Raw genomic sequence first — 17993 nt, forward strand, 5'->3', positions numbered from 1 at the left:
CCCGGGAATAAAAAGTGCAGCGTAACAGAGTCAATAATATAACAGCGATGTATAGGGACAGATGGTACACTCGTGGTGAGCATAGCATAATGTATGAACTTGTCAGATCAGTAAGTTGTACACCTGAAATCGATAGAACATGTGCATGGAAAGCATACCCTTTATTTGTACAAATGAATTTGTACATACTCTACTCAAATTTAACAATTACAATAAAAAAATAGAAACTAAAAACAATGGGAATCTGGAATGCCATTTAAAAAAATCAAACATACAACAACAAAAAAATCCTCAGTAGAGATTCTTTTAAGAGAGGTCTCCTCAGGGTGCCTGGGTGGCTTAGTGGGTTAAGCGTCTGCCTTCCGCTCACGTCATGATCTCAGGGTCCTGAGATCAAGCACCACGTCGGGCTCCCAGCTCAGCAGGAAGCCTGCTTCTCCCTCTCCCTCTGCTGCTTCCCCCTGCTCGTGCGCTCTCTCTCAAATAAATAAATAAAATCTTCAAAAAACCCCCACAAAAACCAGGTCTCCTGGAAACCAGAGATGGGCCCATTAACTGCATGATTCTTTCCAGACTTCGGAATCTGTTTGCCTGAATGGCACTTGGAAAGACAGGCTTATGATGACATTTGGTCAGATGGCACTTTGTACAACAGGAGAAGAACTTAGTTGTACAGAGAAAGTTTTGTGGGAGCAAAAGAGCAAGGGCAACTCTAAACACAGTGTTCTACTTGCTCCTTGGCCTTTCTAGACCGTAACACCCCAGATGAAGAACAAAGAGCAAACTGAAACAGTATGTGTCAGGGTCACTCTGAACATCTTTTTTTTTTTTTTTTAAGATTATTTATTTATTTATTTGACAGAGAGAGACAGCCAGCGAGAGAGGGAACACAAGCAGGGGGAGTGGGAGAGGAAAAAGCAGGCTCCTAGCAGAGGAGCCTGATGTGGGGCTCCATCCCAGAACACTGGGATCATGCCCTGAGCCGAAGGCAGATGCTTAATGACTGCGCCACCCAGGCGCCCCTCACTGTGAACATCTTTACCTTAAATGACATGCAGAGACCAGGAAAGGACAAGGGAATGGATTTAAGGTACCCAAGTTCCAAATATATGAATGAATCCACTCCCATTTGTTTCATTTTCTGTTTATTTTTTCAACAAGCTGGAGAGAACGTGCAGAAAGAATGGCCCCTGACTGAGCTAACCTTATCCTTCCCAGAGCCAAGAATGGACAGGCTTATTTCCTGAATGCTAAAGATGGTTCTCCATTGATGACACACATGTCCAACACCGCAAGCCTGGCTTCCTGCCTGGGGAAGACTCACCGTGACTTCACTACCTTCTATGTCTCCAAACGACCACAACCAACACCCGGAAGAATAGGTAAGGTATTCAGAACCTGTCATGAGCAGAAACATCAGGGGTTAGACACATTCTCTTAAACCTTCATTGTGGGTTCAGAATCAAATTACCAATTCATCCATATTCAATCCTTTTGATTCCCGCAGAGGCAATGTTTAGAGTTTTAATCCAATTTTTAATCTGGCCTGAAAAATACACTTCAGTGTTCAATGATTTGAAACCTCCGCTGAGCCATCAGGGAATTAAACGGATTAAAAGCATTAAGGAATATGAATGAATGTAAATGTGTGTGCCTGTGTGTATACATACGTTCTATGTTTGCTTCACTGGGAGCATATCCATCAGGAATTATAAACCTTATTCCCTTGGGTGATCACTGAGGAGCAAGTGAACCCAAGAGTGGGCAAAGAAAGTGTGTACAGAATTCAACACAACACAACACACAGTCACAAAACCCTTCAGCGCTCACTCAGGAGTAACAGTGTCCTTGCTGGTGTCTTACTTTGCTCAGAACTCCTGTTCGACCCTCCTCTCTGCCCTGTCCCCCAGTGGAAGCCCTCCTGGGGAATTCTGTCTGTGCTGGTAAGCGGGTGAGGGTGGGCTCCAGGCGAGCCCATCAGAGCAAGGGAAAGATGTCCCCCGAAGAGTCTCCAAAGACGCAAAAAGTGCCATGAAATACCTTGAGCCCACCACCAAGTAGTCAGAGCAGTGTTTGGTGACAGGTGTTTAATAAGGAGGCCTGCACATCAAGCCAGGGGAGCGAAGCCATCCCCATACGGAGGGACTCCCGTATCTGGGTCTGCACCACTGGGCACGGTGCGGTCAGCGGGACTTGGGTGAGCCTCTCGAAGCAGGAAAACACAACACAGTCCGTTCTCTGCAGCAGCCCGGGGACCCCCAGAGAGTTCTGCTTGATGCCTTGAGATGTGGTGGCCTCACCCTCCCTGCTTTCTTCCCTCCAACACACTCGACAGGGAGTTCCGATGCCCAGCAGCTATGTCCTCCAGCTGGCAGCCTGTAAGTTGACTCTTCTGCCCTTAGGAGCCCTTTTGCTCTGAGAAAACCAGCAAGGCCTCTCCAAGCCCACCAAGCAGGAGGCTGCAAGAAAAAGCAACAGCAATAGGTCAGCTTTCCAGTCCCTTCCATCCCTCCGTGGACGCACTGAGCTGCCTGCCACCCACCTGCAGCATGGCAAGGGATCCCTCATTCTGTGGCAGAGACTCTCTCATCCCCCGCTCCCCCGCCCCAGCCTGCCCTGCTGCCAGGTCAGGCCCTGTAACTGCCCAGTCGTCCCAAGAAACGTCAGCAGTGAGCCAGGAGAGGAGTGGGCTGCAAGGTGGGGTTGGATCCTTTCCCCTGGGAAGAAGGTGGTGTGCCTCTCTCCTCCTGACCCTGTGGAGGTGACTGTGCCCCAGCCAATATACTGCCCCAGACACAGAGGGGAGTGGGCGTCGCACGCAGCAGCCGCCACTGGGGTTTTTTTGCTGACGAGGGTGGATGACAGGACACCACGCAGGTATTCATAATCTTATCGTTATTGAGGTGACAGTCTCTGAACTCTGTTACTTCACAGAGGCTAACAGAACATTTAGAGATGAAAACACTAAAGGCAAATCATGAATTTCCCAGCAGAGCAGAAAGAAATACGGTCTCGATTTGAAAATGAAAAGGGAGTGGGAAAACTGCAGACGGGGAGAGGGAGTTGAGTATCTTAACGTGCCTCAAAGTGAGGACATCCAAAGGTCTGTACGTTTTCTGTTTTAAACTTCTCCGTGGACAATCTGCTGTCTGTCTGACTCCCCAGATTCTTCCCACAAAGCACTTCTGGGCACGGGGCTGCGCCATCACGGCGGCATTATGACGGGAGGTCCCTGATGTTGGAATGCCCTTGGCCACAGGTGCCAACAGCCTTTCAGTTCTACGTGTGCTTCCCGCCTTCTCCCGCCTCCCCATGTACCCCGACGCCACACACGCACATTTAGGCGATGGCGTCTTTATGATTCTGACATACACCGGGGTACCGACTCTATGAAACACATGGAGGCTATGCACGCTACACTCCCAGTGACAAATGTCACCTATGTGAGTGTCTCTGACGTGAAGGTAACTTGTACCGTTTGCCCCGTTTGGCACAGGGATGCACTAAGTGTGAGACTATGAAAGCAATAAACTGAGTTCAAACCGCGGCTCAGGCGTTGATTAGCTACGTGATCCTGTGCGTGCTTTTCAGCTTTCGTCTGGTCTGTGCCACGGGAGGTGGTCACATCCAGCAGTCCCCGCAAGGCTGAAAGGGCTATACCTGCAGCCATCAAGCCCTGCACTTGGCTATAATGGCCAAGCGACAACATACTAACATATTGACCAGCTGACTGGCCTCCCAGAGCAGCAATGCCTTCCTCACTGGCCCTCAGAGCTGGCTTCCCGACTCTGCTCAAAGACTTCGTGTGAGGGCCACACCCCCCTGCTGAGCAGCTCTGGCCACGGGGTTCAAGCCAGCGTCGATGGGTGTCTGACTCATGGAAGACCCTGGGCATATGGTTTCTCCCTCCCAGGGGAAATCCTTCCTCAGACTGACCCAACAGCCGCTTCTTACAATCTTACCTGTGAGTCCAGGTTCTGCTTTCTAGAGCAACAGAGAACAAATCTACTCCCTTACTCCTGTCAACCCTAGAGAGCTGGGAGAATCCCCAAACCACCATCCTCTCCTCTCCCTGTGACGAAAGGCCTCTGGGTGAGAGCAGAGGTGCTCGCCAAGCAGCCAGTCACTGGGGGGGAGGCCCAGGAGGCTGTCCCACCACCCAGGGTAACAGCTGGGAGGGAAAGGTGAGGGGCGTGAGGGGCATGTATGCCTTACACCTGAAGCTCAAAGTTGGAATGTACTTTCTTCTTTGTACAGAAATATAAATAGTGACAAGAAGCCGATAAATTCTCTTTAACGCACATTTAACTCATAATAATGTAACTGAAGTTAGTGTCTACGTTATAAGCAAAACAAATGTCTGAGGACCTTCCTAGATCTATAATCATCGTTTACAGGATTGTTTCTGTGAGAAACTGGGGTCCAAGTTCCAAAAGACCCTATCTGGAAACATGACCCATTTGTGCTGGTCCCTGGTCTAGTTCCGGGACGCAGGAGGGCCCTATCGCCTCTTCTCTTTGGATGAGGAAGTAACTGTGAAGGGGCAGCCATTGTTCTACAGAGGCTCAGCCCTGATGACCAAGCTATTTCTTCTACGCAGATCTACTGTTCCTTTCAACATCCCTTAAGGAGAACGAACACACACACACACACACACACACACACACACACATATCTTCTTAAACCCCCGGGGCAAGTGCAGAGTCATGGTGACGTGGCGCAAAGGCTGCATGAGCCTTTGGGCTGGGGAGGGGCTTATTTCTGCCATGTAACTGGGGTTCAGTCATTTCTACGGCTTCCAGTAATCCTCCTTCGTCACCCGGGAGAAGAATAGGCTATGGGCTGGCTCGTTGCCCCTTCTCCCCCCACAGCCTTAGAACAATGCCCAAGTGTAATAACCTTGCATTTCATCCGTTGGGCTTAGCTATTTCATGAAACACTAAAGCAGCTTAGTGAAGGCTCAGAAAGGAAACAAACCTTGGTTCAGTTTACTGGTAAGAGAGCCAGGGAGGTGAGCTTTGATGTTGTTTTCTAAACAGCAGGAGAAGCTGACACAGGGTGCAGGAATCTTAATAGCATTACAACTATTTAAGTCAGAGCCTCACTAAACTGTTTGCAAATCTTGTAATCCCCGTCATTCCTGAAGTGAACACACTTCATGCAACTAAACACACACACCGGATTGGAGAGCACACCCAGCCAGAAATATTCACCACCAGCCTCTCTTCGTGGGGCGTGGCGGGGGGGTATTTTCAGCACCCCTCCAGTCTTTCTCTGACCTCCCATCCGAAGAAGCCCCAACTCCATTTTACATTCATTACTGTGCTTATGCAAGCACCTACTGATCCCACGAGATGGGGGGCAGACACTGTACCGTTTTCCGGCTGGAGGCCCAGCACTTCATGCAGCACCCAGTAAATATTTTCTCAAAGAATGACGATGCATTCTTATCCTTCTTCCCCTTCTCCCATCTATAATTCCAAACGATTTTGGCTTTTTCTCTTCTCCTCACCAAAAGATACCTGCCTAAAGTACCATTCCCTTGGAGCCCTGCTGAGGGACATTCACAATCTGATAAATTACTATGTGTTGAGAGGTAAGGAGTGATAGCTATTCAGAAGACCCTTCTTAGCATTTTAGAGTTTTTAACTCAAATGGAAAACTGATACATTTCAGTCACTGCGATCCTAGCTGCACTCTAGGGTGTGAAGGGGGTTGTTTTCTTCACCCCAAATTCACTCTTTCTATAAAGAGGCTTGGGCAGTCTCTGTGCAGTGTCCTAAAATTAAAGGCATAAGACATCGTTACTCAAAGATGGTATGAGACCACTTCCTAAAGACTGCTGGCGTTAGTGAGGTTTGTGCTAAGATAGAGCAAGTTGGTAACACATGGTCAATGGTGGGCTCCGTGAATGATTGGCAAAGGCGAGAAGTGATCACAGAATCCTCAGAACAGACAGGTTGTGTTTTGGTTATTTGTTTTCTCTTCTTGTATCTTTATTGCAAAGAGAAGAGAGTCTCTCCTAGTCTAAAAAGGATTCAAAGAAGGGGCACCCACAACTAATTCTACTCAACAGGGACACTGCTCACAGTTGAGAATTTTTTCTTTTGTATATGTTGGATCCCCTTTATTGAAATTTTGGAATAGAGGGAATTCATATCGATATATTCCATAAAACTCTGTTAATTAAAAGTGAATAATTAAATACTAATCTGGATATTTAAATTCAGGGCTTGCACTAGATTGTTTTTTGTAATTAAAAACAAGATAATTTTCTGGACAAGAACAGTTGCTTTTAAGAAAAGCCTTTAATAGCTGACCAACACTGGTACGTAGGTTTATAATTTTTCTTGCGTACAGTAGTTAGAAGGCTGGCCACTCGTTTATTCAGCCCTTAGGGCTAGGCTGAAGACTGGGCAGGTGCATGACTGTGGTTCCCCTCCTGGAGGAGCTCACACCCGCAGGCAGATGGGGTGTGCACACCCACCTGTCACTCAGCAGGCTGCGAGAGTGTGGGAGGGGCTGCGAGGACCTGACAACAGAGCAAGCTGACCAATCTCTAATTTAGCAAGTTTCTAATGCCATTCTCTCCACTAACCACCACAAACCTTTAGATCCATGATTCCCAACTGAGGCAATTTTGCTCCCACGGGGACACTGGGCAATATCTGGAGACATTTGAGGAGGTGCTATTAGCATCCAGTGGGGTGGGGCTCAGGTTTGCAGCTAAAACCCTATGAGGGGGCGCCTGGGTGGCACAGCGGTTAAGCGCCTGCCTTCAGCTCAGGGCGTGATCCTGGCGTTATGGGATCGAGCCCCACATCAGGCTCCTCCGCTATGAGCCTGCTTCTTCCTCTCCCACTCCCCCTGCTTGTGTTCCCTCTCTCGCTGGCTGTCTCTATCTCTGTCGAATAAATAAATAAAATCTTNAATAAAACCCTATGAGGCGCAAGACAACCCCCTACAACGAATTATCTGGCCCAAAATGTCAACGGTGCTGAGGTGAAACACCCTACTTCATTCTATTTTAATTTAAATATTTTAATTTATTTATTAGAGAGAGAGAGAGCATGAGCAGGGTGACGAGCAGAAGGAGAAGCAGACTCCCTGGGAGCCCAATGTGGGGTTCCATCCCAAGACCCTGGGATCATGACCTGAGCCAAAGGCAGATGCTTAATGGACTGAGCCCCCCAGATGCCCCGAAAAACCCTACTTCAGATAATGACCTGTACCCACTTTTTGGTGAAATGAATGGATATACAAGCAAATGGAGGTTCGGATGTCGCTGAGAGAGGGTCCTCCGGCCTCAGCCAGCCTGGTGTGAGGGAGGCCGTGCTGACTTTGAGAGTCCATGCCCACATAAGGGGGCAGCCTCTACCTCTTCTAGAAACTGGTGCCCCTCTTCTAGAAACTGGCAGTATAGGCCCAATGTAGCAAATGGTCCCATTTTCAAAAGAATCTGGGAATCTGGACCCTAAAGGGGAAATCACCTGATTTCTCAACGTTAACTAATTTAAAATTTGCAAATCAAAAAACAAGAAACAATGATGATATAGGTCCCTACAGTAGGTCCCAATAGTAGGTCCCAACAAAACAGTTCTGCAGTCCCTGCCCTTTGTGACTTCTGATGTGTCTAAGCTCCCACCAGCCAGAGGGCAGTCCTGCCTGGGGTCCCGGCTCTGCGAGCTGGTCAGCCAGGCCTGGCTGGAGCACAATGCTGTATGGCCAGTGCAGACTAGCTCTGTGCAAAAGACAGGAAATCTGAAATCCAGTCTGACACTCCTCTTCTGGTGGTTCGCTTTGTGGTTGGAAAATTCTTTGAGGCTGAAAACACACCATCCTTAAACTCAAGAGTTCTCAAAAATCAGGAAATTCCAAAGTCAAGGTTCCTTTTGCAATAATCACACATGCTGTTTCCTTGATTTGGGTACACACAGCCTTTCTTTCCATTTTGTTCGGGGCATACCATAAAGTTCACAGGATGTGAAAGAGCCTGGAGACTTGGCCTCTTACAGACTGCTGCTGTGATATTCGGGCTTAGCATTTCCTCCCTGCTGGAGAGCCGCCTCACTCCTCTAGTTCTCACACTCAGTCCCACACCTGGGTTTTTAAAGTTCATTCCAAAATTCCATACAAAATAGAGTTGTTGGAGGCCCATTTGTGAGAAAGAAAACCACCGTCAAGAATGTAGACTACCGGGGCGCCTGGGTGGCACAGCGGTTAAGCGTCTGCCTTCGGCTCAGGGCGTGATCCCGGCATTATGGGATCGAGCCCCACATCAGGCTCCTCCGCTATGAGCCTGCTTCTTCCTATCCCGCTCCCCGTGCTTGTGTTCCCTCTCTTGCTGGCTGTCTCTATCTCTGTCGGATAAATAAAAAATAAAATCTTTAAAAATAATAATAATAATGTAGACTACCGCCATGGAGGTGAAGATACAGACATTTGGGGAAGAGTCCCAGGAATGTGCCAGGATAGCCTGGCAGCTGGGTTTCTGGATGTCACCTGCCCACTGTGGGGGTCATGCCTTCCTGGAAGGACAGGTGCAGGGGAAGAAGGAGGGAGCATAAGATTAGCTCCCTGCCCCACAGCCCCAGCTCCGGTTCCAACTCACTCACTCTCACTGTTGGCCCTCCTGCCTCTCCACCCTTCCCTGTCTTCCCGGGGCCAAAAGGCCCAAATCCTCTTCTACCCATAGCCTCGCTAAGCCTCCCTGTTCTGCATAAGGTCCTGTGCAAGCCAGTTCCACAGCCCTGCTGATGGCTGTCCTCTCTCCTTCCTTCGCCCTCACATTCGCCATGCATTCAGACCATGGCTATCTTCTCCCACAAATTATCTTTATGATTTCCCTGCCCCTTCCCCTCCTTGAGGGCTGAATGATGTCTTACATTGCAGGCAGCAGTCACTCAATAAATATTTTTAGCTGATAGAATTGTAGTTTATAGTATTAAAAAACCTAAGACAATGAGATCTTTTTCCTGTATTATTTCACTGGACATTCTTAGGTCTCCATGTCAGCCCTTGAACAAGAGATGGAAGGTAATAGGTAATGCTCCTTGTCCTGGGTGATGCTCGTTCTGTGTTGCCGTCAAATTATCTAGAAGCTCTTTATAGATGATCAGACTGGTGGGAAGAGGAACATACAGGCCAATTTCTCTTATACCTCCCTTATGACCCACTTCTACCTAGACACTATCTACACTGCTAGTAAATTTTTGGTGTTTGCCAGGTCAGTCCTAAGGAGGTACGTGAACGTTATGGGACCTTGGACACACACTGGTCTGGTTTTGAATCCTTGTCCAATCATAGTAGCTATAAAATCTTGGAAAAATCACATAAAATGTATAAAACTCATGGTTCACCAGTAGTGCTTACACTTGTGTGGACGAGGGGCTGAAAGGTGTGTGGGCGATGCTGTTACTTGATCTGGATGCTGGCTGTAGCAGGTTTGGGATAGTCGGTTTGTGAAAATTCATCAAGTTGCATATTCATGATATATGTACTCCTCAGAATGTATATTTACAAGTCAATAAAACACAGACCCCCAAACACCCTTTCTTCAGCATTTGAGAGAAAAAAATTAGTATCCTGATGAAACCCAAACAATGACTTTGCTTTTCCACTCTCTGTGCAAAAGACTCACCATCCCACCGTCGCACTGGTCAGGATCGTATCAAACAGCAATACTGATGAGCCAGCTGTGATGACCTGTAGAAATAATTTCAACAAAAGGCCATCAGAGCAGCAGGACTTCGGTAACCTTCTCCACTGTCCTTGTTTACAAGCTGAGTTCATGTTAGTTCACATCCCAGATATCACCCATTTCTACTTCACGTCCTTTTCCCCACACACTTGCCAGGCCCCTGTATTTAGTGCTCCCTCTGAGCTGAGCGTTTGGTGGAGAAAATGCTAAGTCCTAGTCTATTTGGGAGGTGAGAATCTTCAAAGGAACATTTAACTTCCCAACTCTTCAAAAGAGGAGGCACATAGCCAACATCTCACCCATCTCTCTCCAGGGCAGGGAGCAGTAAGAACATGCATTTCCATCTTGTCTCAATGTGTAGAAATAATCCCCAAGGCCAGTTGTGTTCTTTTATAGGTTCCCACATCCTCCAGATAAGAACTTAGCTGTCATCCTGCCTTTGCCCACAGCACCATCTCTCCCGCTGTTCTAATGCCCCGTCTTTCTGGCCCATGATACAATTCGAAGAAGCCACGTGCTTCCTGGGGGAAGGAACAATTAGATCATTAATAAATTGTTTGCAGGGGCGCCAGGCTGGCTCACTTGGAGGAATGTGTGACTCTCGATCTCAGGGTTGTGAGCTTGAGCCCCACGCTGGGTGCAGAGATTACTAAAAAAATAAATGACCTTAAAAAAATTATTTGCAAATACCTAGAAGCCAAAAGAGAGGGAAGAGGTTACTCCCACATCTCTCAGAACTAGAAATGACAGGAAAGTCTAAGGAACAGCAGTAATGGGGCTCACATGCCCACAGTATCACTAAACAGTTGGCACAGAGAGTGTGTGTGAACCAAAGACCCAACTTTGTCACCAGTTGGAATGCCTCCTCAGGAAAAGATGTTTTTTCCCCAGAATTCTGTATTCTAAAATGCAGGACAGCTTCCACTGGGAAGGTGAGCCTAAGGACCTGCTTTCTTGCAGTAAGAAGCAGAAGCAGGTTGTTGTGGGATGGGTCCCTCACGCTGGACACTCTGGGAAATATGAAAAGCCATCACGCTGTCCTGGAGGCCTCCTCTGGTCTCCAAACTGGGAACCAGGTAGCAAGCAGGTGGCCAGAAGGAAGGAGTATGATTACATGAGTCTCATCCTCATTCCTCTGCCACCTCAAACAGAAGTCTGGAAATATAAACAAGGAATCTTCAGTCAGAAACTCTGTGAGGTTTTAGAACCCGTGTAACTGACTCACTTGAGGTCCCTTTCTGTTTGCTTCTTTTATTCATTTTTAGCAAAAACCCTGACAACAAAACAGATCTGTGTTGTCTTCAGGAACAAAAATGAGATGGCAACCAGGTCAGTGAGACAGTTGCAAAGCAGAACCCAAAGAACAAGGGGAGAGAGGTTTGTCAAAGCACTGGGGGGAGGGGGGCGGGTATCTTCAACGGCAGGATGAATGGCAGCTGTTCTCCTACCCTCCCCTGGTTTTGCTTAACATTATACTTAGGACCTTTGCATCTATGGTCATAACTGAAGGCGGGGTCTCAAATTTTATTAGCTTGCCATGCAACTCTCTGGTTTTGGAAACAAGGTTATACTGAGCCCAGAAGTTAGTGCATCCACGTCCCTGCTTAGTTTCCTATAAAGGATGAAGGTGATCTTGACTGCAGACCCTAAACTCTGACTTGAACGCCTTTGGTCCTGGGCCTTCTAGTTGGGGCTGGCCTTTAACAGCCACCGTCCTAATCAAATCTCTTTCTCCCTGATTCAACTTTGTCATTTTCATGTTTTCCAAAAATGTGTTTCTTCTAGGTTTTCCAACTCATTAACATTTCGCTATTTGGGAAAAAAATTACTATTTTTTTTTTCTCATTTGTGCCTATTTTATTACCTTCCCTTTTATTACTTCTATTGTCATTTTCTCTTATTTTTTTTCCCCTTCCTTAGTCTTAACCAAAGCTCAGCTTGTTAATCCCTCTTTACTCTTGCCACTTCTTGGCTATTTCCTGGGACGGAGCCACTGGGGATTTCTTAGAACCGCTGAAACAGGTTCTGTCCTACTGACAGATGGCCGTGGTGTTGGCAGCTTGGTGTAACGGAACACCCTGCGTTTATGAAGGGTCCAACTGGCCTTTCCTCATTCTTCATTGTCGTCTTCAGGCCCTCTGCCCTTTTCACCAGCTCTTCATGGCCTTCTCTGACGGGCTTCGTCCTTTACTCTGGGATGGCCTCTCTCCCGCGGCTTGCCGTCTAGCGCTCAAGGCCCTCCAGCGTGCGAGCACGTCTAGGGCGCGAGGCCATCTAGCCCGTGAGGCTGTCTAGTGAGTGAGGCCATCCAGCGCGTGAAAACGTCTAGTGCATGCGGCCGTCTAGCCCGTGAGAATGTCTAGGGCATGAGGCCGTCTAGCGCTTGAGAACGTCTAGGCCGTGAAGCCGTCTAGCGCGTAAGGCCATCCAGCGTGTGAGAAAGTCCAGCGCGCGAGCACGTCTAGGGTGCGAGGCCATCTAGCCCGTGAGAATGTCTAGGGCGTGAGGCCGTCTAGCCCGTGAGGCCGTCCAGCGCGTGAGGCCGCCACCTCCCACGTGGCCCGGAGCCCTCACGGCCTGGGACGTGTGCCTCCCTTCCTCCGGGCACCTCTCTAGCTCCGGACGAATCCTGTCTGCCGTGAGACAACCAGCCTGCTTACTCCTACTAACTGCACCTCTTGCCAAGAAAAACACATCTTAAAATTTCCCAAACAGCCCTTACTTGAAACCGAGATTGGTTGAGTAGCCACACTGGAACCTCTGCCGTGTGCCGCTTCCTGGAAATGTTTGTCCAGTCTCCTGCCTTGCTCCCGAGGCACTTTTTCAAACGTCTCTAAAGTTTTCTCTCTCAAGGAGCACATTTTCGGCTGGCTGAGACACTCACTAAAATGTCACAAGTAGGTATGTCTTATTTCTGTAATGAACGTGTGGTGAAGTTGTCTACACTACGGGGCTACAGTGAAGTTCAGTGGGCCACTCTGTGATCTCAGTAAGAAACTTCGATTTCGTAGCCTTCTCTACTCTCTTTGGCTTGCATTGCCAGCCCTAGCAGTCAGCTCTGGAGGCATTTTCTCACACACACACTCACCAAAGTTCTACCACTTCACAAAAGTCACCACCAAAGATGGGTTGAGTAGCGGCCAATGACGCCTGAGAGGCAGACACTGGGCCGTCGGCCAGCCAGACTTGCCCACTAAGTGACTTGCACCCACACATCAACCTCACCATGTGTGAGGTTCAAATTCATGCCTCAGCAAAGTGAGAGATTTCTATATGCCACAGGCTTGTGAAGAACACTCCAAGGTGGGAATGATCCACCTGTTCATGCCAAGGGTCCAGTCCACTTCCAATTCCACCGAGGAACAAACAGAAGCCAAGAGTAGCTAAGGGTGCGTGTCCGGGTGCAGTGTCCTACCCATGGTCACTGAGAGGCAGGACCTGAGAGGTGGAAGGGACTCCCCAAGATCACAGGTGGGGGAACTGTGACAGAGAGAGGGAGGCACCAGAAGCCTGAGACCCTCACAGCAGGTTAGCCTTCTCTCACAGCCAGAAACTCAAGAAAGGGCCCACACCAGCTCTATACAGCTTTTTTTTTTTTTAAGATTTTATTTTTTTAAGTAATCTCTACATCCAACATGAAGCTTGAACTCACAATCCTGAGATTAAGAGTCACATGCTCTACCAACTGAGCCAGCCAGGTGCCTCACCATATGGCTTTTTTTGAAAAAAAGAATCCACTGAAAGCAGGGACTCAAACAGATATTTGCAAACCCATGTTCATAGCAGTATTATTCACAATAGCCCAAATTTGGAAGCAACCCAATTATCTGTCAATGGATGAATGGATAAGCAAAATGTGGTGCATACATAATTATTCAGCCTTTAAAAGGAAGGCAAATCGGACCCATGCTACAACACGGATGAACTTTAAAGACATGATACTAGGTGAAATAAGCCAGATATAGAAAGACAAATATTGTAGGATTCCACTTAGATTAGGCACCTAGAGTCCTCACATTTGTAGAGACATAAAGTAGGATGGAAGTTACCAGGGCCTGGGGGGAATTGGGAGTAGGGAGTTAGTGTTAATGGGGACAGAGTTTCAGCTTCGGATGCTGAAAAACTTCTGGTGACAGATGTCAGTCATCGTGTAAACTTTTTTTTTTAAGCCTTTAAAATGGCTAAAATCTGCTCAAGAACTAGACTTCGGGTTATTCTTGGAACTTGCCATTCAAGAGACTTCAGTAGCAGCCATTATGAGCAATTGTTTTTCTTGCTTTCAGAAAGCATGTTTAAAAATACAAATTTTTCCCCCTAGAAGAAAGAGTTCTGTGGTCTGAGGAATGTCTCCGTCGCACACACAGATCTGAACAACAAACACCAGGACCAGCCGCGGGCTGAGAGATGCCAACAACAGCAGAGCTCAATACATCGTGCGGGGCAGCGGGCCTTTGAACTTCCTGGCTTTGTCAGCGGATGTCACAACCTCTGTGTTATTGAAGCAGATTTTGGTATTTAAAGCAGATCAGGCTTGTTTTCTAAACATGTATTTCAATCCTAAGACAAATTTTCTGTTTGTCCAAGGGAAAGAGAAAGGGGAGTGGTGGTTGGTGGGAACCTGCCAGACAATCGTGCATTGGGGGGGGGGGGATCAGAGAGTTGGGCTTGCTGTTTGTTATCGCTTTGTTGTTGCTGTTTAAACACAACTTAAGAAAAAAGGGACCGACTGCAACACAGAGAAAAGGCCTGCATTGTTGCTGCCTCAGTGACAGCCCGCACCTCCCACTTAAACTCATAGCAGTGTTTCAAACGCGGTTTCATACCATCACGTTTGCTTAGCAAAGTCCCTCTGCCTGGAACAACTTCACAGGCCTCCCCACACAATTCCTGCTCACTTTTTGAAAATCCATTTCTAGAAAACTTTTACAGCTTAAAAAAAAAAGATTTATTTATTTTAGAGAAAGGGAGAGTGTGCTCAAGTGTGAAGCGGGGGAGGGCTAGAGGGAGAGGGAGAGAGATCCTCAAGCAGACTCCCCACCGAGCACGGAGCTGACACAGGGCTCGATCCCAGGACTCTGAGATCAGGACCTGAGCAGAAGGTAAATGCTTAACTGACTGAGCCACCCAGGCGCCCCAAGCATGCAATTCTTGATCTCAGAGTCATGAGTGCAGGCCCCATGTTGGGCATAGAGATTACTTAAAAATAAATAAATACATATGTATATACATACATACATACATAAATACAATTTTAGGAAAGATTTGGAGATCAAATAAGCACACATATTTAGTAGGGGTCTAGAAAACTCCACACAGTAAATCCCAAAATATACTGAGAGTAATGTTGAACAGGTTGGTGATCAATTCTTTAACAGGAATAGAGGAATAGGACTGTTGAGATTACTTTGTCTGTCCCCTAAAATTTCAGCACTTTAAAGATGTTATTCCATTGTCTTTTTTCTCTGGTGATTAGAAGATTTTCCCATCATCTCTGGTTTTCAACAGTTTGACTAGGATATGCCTAAGTATGGTTTTCTTTGAATTTTTTGTTTGAGGTTTGGTGAGCTTCTTGAAGCTGTGGTTGATTATCTTTCGGCACTGATGGAAACTTCTCAGCCATTATCCCTTCAAATACTGTGTCTGCCCAATATCTCTCTTCTAGAACTCCAGTTACACATACATTTGATTTTTTTGACCATTTCCCCTGTGTCTCTCACGATTTCTTCTGTTCTCTCCATTCTTTTTTCCCCTTTATACCTCAAGAATCCTGTGTCCAGTCTGCTGTTCTTGGAGCAAGCCAGATCCTTAGCCCCCACCCAAAATCAGCAAGATCTGCCCCCACCCAACCACCTTGAAGAAAAGACCTTGTGTTACTCAGTATACCTAGGAAGGGTCCTTCCTTCTCTGGAAATTTATTTATGTGGTTCTCATTGCTTTCACCAGTGTCTGATCTATCTATCTATCTTTCTTTCTTTCTTTTTCTTTCTTTCTTTCTTTCTTTCTTTCTTTCTTTCTTTCTTTCTTTCTTTCTTTCTTTCTTTCTTTCTTCCTTTTTCTCTTTTTCTTTCTCTTTTTTTTTAGTAGGCTCCACACCTGGTGTGGAGCCCAATGTGGGGCTTGAACTCATGACCCTGAGATCAAGACCTCAGCTGAGATCAAGAGTCAGATGCTTAACTGACTAAGCCACCCAGGCACCCCTCTGATTTCTTTAAAAATACGATTTTTGCAATTTATTTGCTTTTCCCCCTAGTTGTTTCAGTTGAATGTTGGCCTGTCACAATGTACAACACTCTACTCTGAAGCAAAAGGTCTCCATTTATTATACAGATAAGAAAACTGAGACCCAGAGAAATGGTAAGCTACTGGTTTTCAAACCAGGCTTGGCTAACCACTATTGCCCTAGAGCCTCCTTGGATGTCATGGTAAGGCTAGGTAGGGAGGCTTTATTTGATTTCCTCTGAACATCTTCCTAATCAGTGACAATCTTCTTAACTCATCATTACAATTTTAATTACCTTTGTTATTTTACCATAGTCTAAGATATATATATCATGTTATATATATCATATATATGTTATATATGTTATATATATACATGTTATATATATGATATATATACATATATCATATATGTTATACATGTTATATATATATACACACATGTGTTTTTTATATATATATATAGTATATATACCAGCCTGGGGCAACAGGACTTTCTCAAAGGCACAATCTTCCTCTTTCAGACAGTTTCAGGTATGATGCAACTGATGGGGATTAATAAGGCAGCTGGTGGTGAGAGCAACATTCAGGTTCTTCACATGATTCTCTCTGCCCATGGGAAAGGAAGCCCTTCTGCCTCCTAGACTTTCACTCTCATCCAAGTTCAATCTGATGGGAAGCCTTACTCATCTTGCTGTACGTTTACCAAGGCTCATTACACTAGTTAGTGGGATTCTAGTGCTTTACACACAAAACCCAGACTCTAAATGGTTTCTCTCTTCTCTTGAATCCATGCAGTAAAATTCCCTGGAGTCTCTGTCTCCACCTGCCAAGGACAGGAATGGAGGATGCGGAGGAGGCCATGCCTCCTATAAGGAGCAGAAAGCCTTAAGTCTCTAAACATTTTCAACATTTCAACTCTCTTGACATTTTCAGCTCAACTTTGTTTCCCACTTGCCTACTATTCCTTGTGCATGTATTCTCTTAGTCTACATCCAAGAAGGGAAGAGGAGTGGGTAGTAGAGTTTAAGTATCAAAACTCTGAACTTTCCAACACGTGCTATGTACTGAAAAGACCTGTGTGTCTTATCATACCATCTAACACTGGTCCTTTGGTTGTAACTTCAAAACTCTGTGGCCCTTTGGACACTTTTTTCTCTTGGGTTTGCAACTTCCCAGCATGGTTGTGCAGAAGGTGTTAGCTCTTTCCCAGGCTGGGTATCAGACTTTTCTCTTCAGCAGTCACATTTCTCACGCGGCCAGATTAACATGGACACTGATGTGGTGTTTCCTGGTACCTCTGGAGGGCTTCCTCCTTTTGTCTCTCTCTGTGGGCATTTCACTTCAGCTCATCCTAAAATGCCTGATTTGTCTGATTTTCTATCATATACTATGTTTTTTAAGTAAAGAGGCTATAAAGACGCCAAGTCTGCTTCTTTGCCAAGTAGTATAAAGAGCAAAATAATGTTGTCATACTTAGAACATCCAATTGTTGAAGACAAACAAGGAATTTGAGGTTACCCTAACTTTCTTTCAAACTCAATTCAGAGACAACCTGGCGTGGAGTCAATAAATTCTGCATTCTGGTATTTTTTCTCAACTTTCATTTTATTCAGTAAATGTACTCATCTACTGACAGACTTACTTTTATTTTTTTTTATTTTTTATTTTTTATTTTTTTTTTTTTTAAGATTTTTTTAATGTATTTATTTGACAGAGATAGAGACAGCTAGCGAGAGAGGGAACACAAGCAGGGGGAGTGGGAGAGGAAGAAGCAGGCTCCTAGCAGAGGAGCCTGATGTGGGGCTCGAACCCATAACGCTGGGATCACGCCCTGAGCCGAAGGCAGACGCTTAACCGCTGTGCCACCCAGGCGCCCCTGACAGACTTACTTTTAAAATGATTGGTTTCTGCCAAAGTTATTTTTAAAATTTTGTCCCACTGATTGAAAAGTTCTATCAGTTTCCCAAGCTAAACAGTGTTCTGTGCGTCTGGAAAGGAAGGGCATGTGGCTAAGGTGTTTAATTTTCTGAGCTGTTTTGATACACTCAAAGGACTGATCTAATCTCTGCAG

General features: G+C 46.3%; 1 protein-coding gene across 8 annotated transcripts in view; it reads right to left on the reverse strand.

Annotated features, from left to right (window-relative positions):
* TMEM241 (transmembrane protein 241) overlaps positions 1–17993 on the reverse strand; it is a 104854-nt gene continuing 86861 nt past the window's right edge. For 7 of the 8 annotated variants that reach the window (XM_034641981.1, XM_034641978.1, XM_034641982.1 and 4 more), the window contains 2 exons: positions 9641–9705; positions 1–2459 (listed from right to left, as the gene is read on the reverse strand). In XM_034641981.1, coding sequence (XP_034497872.1) covers positions 2399–2459; positions 9641–9705 — 126 coding nt within the window. In that variant the 3' untranslated portion in view covers positions 1–2398. The remainder of the gene's footprint in view (positions 2460–9640; positions 9706–17993) is intronic. The other variant, XR_004620071.1, reaches the window with a different exon arrangement.

This window comes from Ailuropoda melanoleuca, chromosome 14 (genome assembly GCF_002007445.2).
Source record: "Ailuropoda melanoleuca isolate Jingjing chromosome 14, ASM200744v2, whole genome shotgun sequence".
NCBI classification, from domain to species: domain Eukaryota; kingdom Metazoa; phylum Chordata; class Mammalia; order Carnivora; family Ursidae; genus Ailuropoda; species Ailuropoda melanoleuca.